Below are 8,987 nucleotides of genomic sequence, written 5' to 3'. Positions count from 1 at the left end.
TGGATTCGCTACAGGAGGCCTTTATTCACCCCCCGAGCCGTGTGAGGGACGTTTTATTACAGACGCGCGCACTTTATTTCACGTCTTCTGAACTGTTGACAACCAACACCCGCTTACCCCCGTTGAAAGGCTTGGAGGGGTCAGGACCATTTTTAATATAACTCCGATTGGATTCGTCTGAAAGAAGAAAGTCACATACACCTAGGATGCTTTGAGGGTGAGTAAAACACAGGCTAATTTTCATTTTTGGGTGAACTAACCCTTTAATGTAGTCAAATATTTTCTTTTACCTGCTTTCTCAAACTTTCATGGCAGCAGAAATTTTTTCTACCTTGTAAAGGTGTTGAAATGCACTATATTTTTTATAAATGAACTGCACTGACCCTCTCATGAGAAGTGAATCAAATGGAGGATTGCATTGTTTCGTGTGATGGGCACACGTCACACTTTAATGCACATGCTCCAAAGTTCATTATAAACTCCGGCTCAAACCCCGAGTTGACAAAGTTTATAGTGAGTGTTTATCTGATCTAAACCAGGTTAGATTTGTTTGGTTTTGTCAACTCTAGACCGACTTTGAAACAGTTACAACTTTGTGTGAAAGGCCACTGAAAGATGAAAGAACCACAAACAAAACAAATGGTTCTAAGTGGAAATTTCATCTCTTTATGCAATTTTTAAACATTACAGTTAAATACATTTGAATGACAATCACAGAACTGAGAATAATTTTTTTCAGTTTCTGTTTAGACATCCTACACAATGCATCTAAACACTACAATCATCTGTTTCCTCTGACAATGGCAAATAGGCACAGAAAAAAAATAATATTGAGGAACTGATCATAAAACCATAAATCACTCGTTCAGACCTATTATCCTTTATGGATCTGAGCCTTACAAAATATTGCACAATTTGAAAGAAAAGCAAAAAAAAAATCCAGAGCCTGGCTTTTACTTTCCATATTGTTGCATAGCCTTTAAATGACCATCCCCATCCACAGTCACCTGTCACAACAGACAACAGTTTCCTTTGTTTGTTCTCTTAGTTTGCAATGCGTTTAGTGAAGTTGTTACACATGGTCACAAAGATCATTCGAGACAGCCACTTATCTTCCCAAGTCAAACATATGGAGAAACCTCTACAAAAGCAGAATATGAAAAGACAACGGACTTCTGGATCAGTGACTTCAGCTGATGGGCTGCAATGCTGTGAAATGAGCACAGTCTGACCTTCACTGCTTACGGCTGTTTCAAAAAATTTTCTGCTAAAGCAACTACATGTTCATTCTTGCTTCAGTTGCTATTTTCTCCACTGGCTTTGAAGCCTCTGGTAAGGCTATCGACCCCAATGTACTTGGCCAAAGACGGAAACACAGGGTTAATGTTCCGTTTTAGAAGCATAAGGCAATAATCTATACACCAAATCTCTCAAAGCCAGACATGACCTGAAGAAAAACCGACGACTCGCTGATGAGTCTGTGCAAAAGACAATGTCTGTCTGAACCACAAAACAAATGTCTCTTGATGAGGATTACAAAGCACAGATAAGACCCCATGATTTAGACAGTTTCAATGAGGATCATGTGGAAGGAGGACTTATTCGGAATACAATGTTGCTTTGACGTCCACTTCTTTTGACCAATAAACTACATCAAAGCACTCTGACCACCAATAGCATTGGATTCAGGAGTCAAGCTGCTCCATACCTCGGACAACACCATATCTGAATGCAACGGCCGGTCGCAAGCAAGATTTCAAATCGCGTAAGGAACATTTTGGTGGCTTGCTGTAGGTAGTAACAAGGTAGTAGAGGCCAAAACAATTTTAACATGACTCAATTCATTTTCACTGCTTCAAGTAGGCAGCATTAATGTTATATCATTAGAGGAATGGAAATAAAGCCAAAACAATCTTTGCACGAGATGTGCAAAGTGTGACTTGTATTCAGATTGGAAGTAAGACTGCCGCCTGTGCAGCCCACTGATACCTGCAACTACATAATCAGGAGAAACGAAAAGTACCATTATTGAGCGATACCATCAACGTTTTAAACTGAATACTCCCTGTATTAAATGTTTCAATCATTAAAAAAAAGAAAACCACATATAAAGACTTCAAATGATCACACCCTCACACATGGCATCATTTGGACAATTCAATACGAATTTACTCTTAAGAACATGACTAGATGGCGGAAGTCTTCTTCGGCACTCCTCATGTTCAAGTTGGAGATTTCCTGGATGTAATTACATAAAACTCCATCACGGCTTCTCCTCTTGATGCCTTCTGGAATAATTTACAGAGAGGGGTGGTGACTGTAGAGCGTGGATTCATTCATTCAGAATGGGGGTGCGCGACTCAAGCCGGGGCAGAGTGGGAGTCCGAGCTCTCGCTTTTGTTCTCCGTCTTGTCGTCCCAGTCCGTGGCGCCTTTAAGCGTTTCTGCAACTCTGCAGTCTGTGTGTGAGGTCACTGGCGAGGAAGTGTCGGATTCCGTCTGCCCTCCTCCACCACCAGGGGGACCCAGACCCTGAGCACAACCCCGTCCCGCAGGAGCACTGGCTGCGCTAATGTTTCCGACTTGGTTCTCTCCTGCAGTGCTCGAAGCACCCAGCTCTGTTACCCCTGCACCCGACGACGCCGGTTCCTGGATCCTTCCCGGCTCTAAAAGAGAGTCGCCCAAGTGTGGAACTGACAGGACGTCCGGGCCAATGGCGATCTCGGCCATCCAGTCGAGGTCGGAGTTTGATGGTTCGCCGGGCAGACCGGTATTTACCACCAAGCCGTTGTGAGCTTCAAGCTGAGGTTGGTCCTGAGCGGCTTGCCGGTCCTGGCCATTAGTGTTCGCATTAGCGGCTGCGTTAGCCTGGCCGGCGGGCGCAGCACTGCTAGTGTTGTTGTTAAGATTGTCCTGCAATGCAGTCTGGTTTCCTTGACCCACCTGCTGATTTTGAAGCAGCATCTCCTGGATCCGGATCTGCTGCAGGATGGCCGGAAGCTCGTAGTGGTGGAAAAAATAGATCATTGAGTGCTGCGCAAGACAAAAACGAATAAGCTTATGAGCTACAGACAATTCTATGTAACTGCCTACACTGAAAAAAAGCTGAAATAAGATACCTGAACGAAGAGCCAGGAGGTGACCAGAGCAAGACTGCTGTACTGGCCGTTAAATCGGTAATGATACGCATAGAAGGCAAAGTGATACAGATAAAAGAATCTGAAAAACAGCACAAGAGATCTTTTAGATGCATTATGTGGCGTTAACCACCAAAACAACCTAGTGGGCTGCCTTTCTGTCCATTCCCTACATAAGGAGCTCACTTTGGCCATGTTTACATGCACAACTTTTTGTTTCAATCGGAATTCATTCCAATTGATGAATCTGAATGTAGTGTTTACATGAGCGCTACATAAAGCGATCGGGTTAATGTGTGTGTTTATGTCACAAGCTTCAACTCAGAACATGCGCACACTACACGAGTTTCCCACTGTTTGCACATAGTAACCATTCTCCTACACGGTTTCTTTATTTGTTTTAAACAGCAGAATTAATATTTATCTATTTCTGGATAAATATTACATAAACCGCTGTGCCATGCTGCGCTGCTTATATTTATCACGCAGTAAAAACGTCTGGTAAGACATCTGAGCCATTGGCATTTACCTGTGCTGATAACATACCTGAGCCAGTGGCGCTTGCTCGTATTTGTGTGGCAGCAGATAGCATCATATTGGTCTGCCAACCAAACAATGAGGATGATGTAGAAGGCAGTGGTTGTGTCATTGAAAAACTCAGACATGATGGCCTCCATCCCTGCAGACAGGATCAAAAAGAGGGTATTTACAGTCACACGACTTTCATAAAACATATTAAGAAATTTTTTATGTGATATATGAAGTCAACAAAATAAAAGATCAGGCATGAAGTTGATGGGAGACGCACATGAATGAGAACATCTCTCCAAACCCCAGCAGTGAGCTGTACCTACCCACAAGAGCCAGGATGACAGTGAGGAGAGGGGCGGCAGGGAAGGCAATGGTCATATTCATCTCCAACATCTGGAGAAGGTCCACTGAGAAAAACCGAACAGCAGAGAGATAGTCTTAGAAACGGTCTAAAAATAATAGCTTTTGACTGTATTACAGACTTGATCATGGAACATGATAATAAATGTGACCCTGGACCACGAAACCAGTCTCAAGTCGCTGGGGGACATTTGTAGCAATAGGCAAAAATACATTGTATGGGTCAAAATTATAGATTTTTCTTTTATGCCAAAAATCATTAGGACATTAAGTAAAGATCATGTTCCATAAAGATATTTTGTAAATATATCAAAACTTAATTTTTGATTAGTAAAATGCATTGCTAAGAGCTTAATTTGTACAACTTTAAAGACGATTTTCTCAATATTTAGATTTTTTTGCACCCTCAGATTCCAGATTTTCAAATAGTTGTATCTCGGCCAAATATTGTCCTATCCTAACAAACCATACATCAATGGAAAGCTTATTTATTCAGCTTTGAGATGGTGTATAAATCTCAATTTCACAAAATTGACCCTTATGACTGGTTTTGTGGTCCAGGGTCACAAATGGTTTTTCACTGATGAAGACCAAAGAGGCTGATGGGAACTTACCTATAAAAACAAAAATCTGGTGGTGCGAGTACCGCAGCAGCATGGACACGGATAGAGTCTGAGAGAGAAAATAAAAAGTGACTGAGTTTCCATTTGATTCAGCAAGGAATAGTTCAAATATTATAGTTCTCTTATCTTTTCCTCACTTCTATGAGTTTCTTTCTTTAATGAAACTCAAAAGCTCAATTTCTGAAGAATATTCTGGTCACTTTTTAATATGATTTAAGTGAATGATAACCAAGTTAAAAAAAACAGACAGACCAAAGGTGAAGTCATTATTTACTGCAAGTTTGTAAATGGATCATTCTTTTAAGTCAGATCTTTTCAGTGAATCAGTTCATCCAGCTCCATCTGAATGACGTTTACAAAATCAGAGCTTTTTAAATTCAACTCCTTGACCTTTGGTCACAGCTCTTAACACCTCACTGAAGGGGAAGATCATTAGTAATTGATGACTTCAATTTCAGTCCATTTCTTACCCAAATCTATCATATGACTTTGAAGATTCAGAACTTAGTGCATAGGCCACATTTAGAATACTTTCAGCTGATTTTAAACAATGTTTTTCAAGCTTGAAAGCTCTAGTCACATTCATTGTAATTAGAACGCAGTAAAATGTTTACCATCTATTCCATTTATAAAAGTCATGGGAATGACTAAATTATCAATTTACATTTCTGGGTAAACTAATTACCTAAATGCTCAAACTGAACTAATGGGATGACATCACATATAATCCAATGTTGTGTAAGGGCTGCTACGGTAGAGAAAGTACTTACAAAGATAACCATGATTACAAAGGCTGCTAGGTAGGAGGTACGAGCCATCCACATACTGACAAAACGGTAGTGTTCTCCAGAAACAACGTTCCTCAGAAACCCTAAAAAAAAAATTTTTTTTTAAAAATTAAAAAAAATCACACTCACTTCATAGTTACGGCATCACCAAGGAAACGGCGTTCTTAAGAGGGAACATCTAATTTACCTTTGTTTTCCTCGTTCTCTGCTAAAGCCTTCACACTGGACATCAGGATATCATCATAACCCAGGCATTCATCCAGGAGGAAGCGACTGAAACCATCTCCAAAGCACTGATCCTTCATGGGGTCTGCATACAGGCGGAGAGAGATTAAGCGCAACTTTATGCTTTCCCTTTAAAAAAAAAAAAAGGTATGACGTCTATTGGCCTTGTAGGCCAAAACATTTTTTTAACACGCTCCCATGTCATTCAAAATCTTTATGACCTTCTTAAAGACCTCCAAAATAATTGTCAATTCATTTTTTATTCTTTTTTAATTTATTATTATTTTTGCATTTTATGAGAATTACAGCACTTTCACAAGCACAAATCAAGAGAATGTCAACTCGCCTGGTTTGCTCCCAGATTTAGTCACAGCAAACGAACGTGTGAAAGAAAACAGGCTGGCTGTATTACACTTCAATTTGAGCACAATATATCAATAGAGATAGCTAAACTCCGAACTTGCATATATATATATATATATATTAAATGTATCCATTTAAGAGAAAAACTCTGATTGGGGGCTTTAAATGTTTGATATCTGGCAACCCCAAACATGAAAGCTTGTGGAGGCTTGTTACCAATGCATGTAACACAACTGCCAAATTAAAATGAAATGTTTTCAGGATAATTTACCAGCGGGTGAATATCGCAAATTATTATGCTTAATAAATCGAGAGAAGCAGAAACCGTGATCACGATTAATGATTCACCACACTTTCCTCCATGCAACACAAAAAGTGACTTAGAATATTCTGTAACTCTTAAATTCTATTAGTGAATGAGGACCAGGTGCATTAAAAAAAAAGACCATGCAACTTAAATTTTAGTCTGTTAATTATACAAAGGCATAGGTTATAGGCATAGGCTATATAAGTTATAGGTGATTGAAACGGCATGAAGATCAGTAAACACTGACAATTTTAAAGGTGCCATAGAATGCATTAATACAATTGCAGGTTCGGCTGGCGGCTGGCATAGAACATGGGCGGGTATATGCAAATGTTGGGGGCGTAACTATTAGTGATCCCGACTGTAACGTCACAGTCGGTGTTATGTTCTGATTCGCCTGTTTTTCAGTGGTCTTTTGCATGCACGAGATTTACATAAGGAGGAGGAAACAATGGTGTTTGAGGCTCACGGTATGTCATTTCCATGTACAGAATTGTTATTATTCAACTATGCCAAGGTAAATACAGTTTTCCATTCTATGGCACCTTTAATATAACAGTGCAATAATAGAATATTCTATCTTTTGTGGGTTTTGCCAGGTTTTCTGTTGATATCCTAGAGAGTGTGATGTACTCACCCAGGGTCACCACCATAACAGGGATGTTGAGTCGCTGCCGTGTGGCCTGGGACAGCCGTAGGAAACCATATTCCAAAGAATATTCAACAATATACTCTTCTTGGGGCCACACTACACATAAACAAACAAACACTGATAAACGCTGACAACTTTTCAATGGATTTAGAAATTCTACTATTTTTCTAAAAAGCTGTTATTTCACAACAATGGTACTTTAAAGTTTTTCTGTATTAAGAATAATAATAATAATAATAATAAAAAAAAACAAATCTCTATATTGTCATTGATTTTTCTTTTTATTCAATATGCAAAATAATGTGTTTATTATATGTCCTTTTAAAAGATCCTTCCTTTGGGGTTTGAAGCTTTAATTTGGGGGACTGACACCCCGAAACCGTCCTGCAAATTACACCCTGCTCATCGTCCACATTTTAAATAACTCATTTGCATCCAGATGTGAGGTTTGGAAACTGTGAATTTGTATCTAAACTAACAAATTACAGTATATAGGACCCTCTGACATCTTATCTTACAAAAGGCCACTGTGATCGTTTCTGAAGCCATGTGACACAGCACATGTGGCCTCCGGGAAGGGTAAGGTAATAATGTGGGAACAGAAAGGAAATCTGAGCAGGGGAAGTGATAAGGGCGGCACTGGATGGAGGGAGGAGAGGGAATGAATTCACACAGGAGCAAGAGGAGAAGGAGGAGAGAACCAGATGGCTACCGAGTGGGGCGTATTTGAGATGTTTACCTGCTCGAGTTAGCATCTCAATCTCGGAGACAGTCTCCCTCAGTGGCTGCATACCTTTAGAAGGGGCCTGGCTGAAGGACAGATCCTGGGATTCATTCAGGCTGGAGCCAGGAACACCGCCACTCATCGACGGATTCAGACGTGGCTCGATGTCGAGCTCAAACTGTATGTGTGAGAGAGAGACAAAGGGCAGAATCTGTCAGAACGATCTGGAGAACAAAAGCCATTTTAGTGGAATAATTCACAATGTATTAATATTATATCATTATTAACGGATCACCAGGAAATTCCAAAAAAGTATGCTATTTATACAAGTAGCTCCCACACACACACAAAATAAATATCAAGAGTATTCAAGTAATTTTTTTTGTTATAAAAAGACTAAAAACTGTAAAAGCACCATAAGCACATACAACTTGTATGAGGACCAGATTGATTGAGTTAATATTATATATAATAAATTGCATTATATAATATTATGTATTTTATATACTTAAAGTTAATAATAATAATATTAATAACTAACTTCTTAGTAGTAGTAGTAGTAGTAACAGTATATAGTATAATACTATATAATTTGTATAGTATAATACTATAATACATTTGCTTTCGCGGAAACAGTTCTACTCCACCATCATTGAATCCATCCTCTGCACTTCTGTAACTGTCTGGTTCAACTCAACTACCAAATCTGACCTCTGAAGACTACAGAGGGTAGTCTATGTGTAAACATACCTGGCAATAAAGCTCATTCTGATTCTGATTCTGATAATTAGAACTAATACAATTACAATATTTCAATTAACAAATATTGAATTAAATTAGAAATTAATATTGATTTACTCTTGGGCAACGCATACTCTTCTGATCTTTTCGTATCATTCATTATATATTCATACATTGACATTCAGTAATTCCATAACGAACAATAGTATTCATTTACAATAGTATTAATAACAATAATAACAAGTGACTATTCTTTTATTAGTAGTAATAGTTACAGTAAATTACATAAATACATACATTTTCAATTATTTAAATTGACAAATATTAGAAATTATAATATTGATTTACTGTTGGGCAACTGCATGCTATCCAGCTATTTTCACATGAATTCTATATGATTTTATAGAAAAGAGCTGAAAGGAGCACATACACACAAAAAAAAAACATAAAAAAAACATTAATGCATCTCTTTTCTATACAAAATCTATGTCAAGTTAAAAAGAACTTGTGTGAGGACCAGTCTGAAATTGAGTTATT

At 38.6% G+C, this 8,987-nt stretch overlaps 1 protein-coding gene across 2 annotated transcripts in view; it reads right to left on the bottom strand.

The window, feature by feature from the left end:
- Positions 1-655: 655 nt before the first annotated feature.
- LOC107753818 (membralin-like) overlaps positions 656-8,987 on the bottom strand; it is an 11,135-nt gene continuing 2,803 nt past the window's right edge. Inside the window, exons 3-11 of one of the 2 annotated variants that reach the window (XM_016570067.1) lie at positions 7,725-7,887; positions 6,971-7,081; positions 5,626-5,748; positions 5,421-5,521; positions 4,642-4,699; positions 3,991-4,074; positions 3,683-3,815; positions 3,119-3,218; positions 656-3,032 (exon numbers count right to left, since the gene is read on the bottom strand). In XM_016570067.1, coding sequence (XP_016425553.1) covers positions 2,361-3,032; positions 3,119-3,218; positions 3,683-3,815; positions 3,991-4,074; positions 4,642-4,699; positions 5,421-5,521; positions 5,626-5,748; positions 6,971-7,081; positions 7,725-7,887 — 1,545 coding nt within the window. In that variant the 3' untranslated portion in view covers positions 656-2,360. The remainder of the gene's footprint in view (positions 3,033-3,118; positions 3,219-3,682; positions 3,816-3,990; positions 4,075-4,641; positions 4,700-5,420; positions 5,522-5,625; positions 5,749-6,970; positions 7,082-7,724; positions 7,888-8,987) is intronic. The other variant, XM_016570069.1, reaches the window with a different exon arrangement.

This window comes from Sinocyclocheilus rhinocerous, unplaced genomic scaffold (genome assembly GCF_001515625.1).
Source record: "Sinocyclocheilus rhinocerous isolate Xijiao unplaced genomic scaffold, SAMN03320098_v1.1 scaffold711, whole genome shotgun sequence".
NCBI lineage: Eukaryota > Metazoa > Chordata > Actinopteri > Cypriniformes > Cyprinidae > Sinocyclocheilus > Sinocyclocheilus rhinocerous.
Note: the sequence above shows the minus strand (reverse complement) of the source record. Positions and strands in the feature narration are given on the sequence as shown.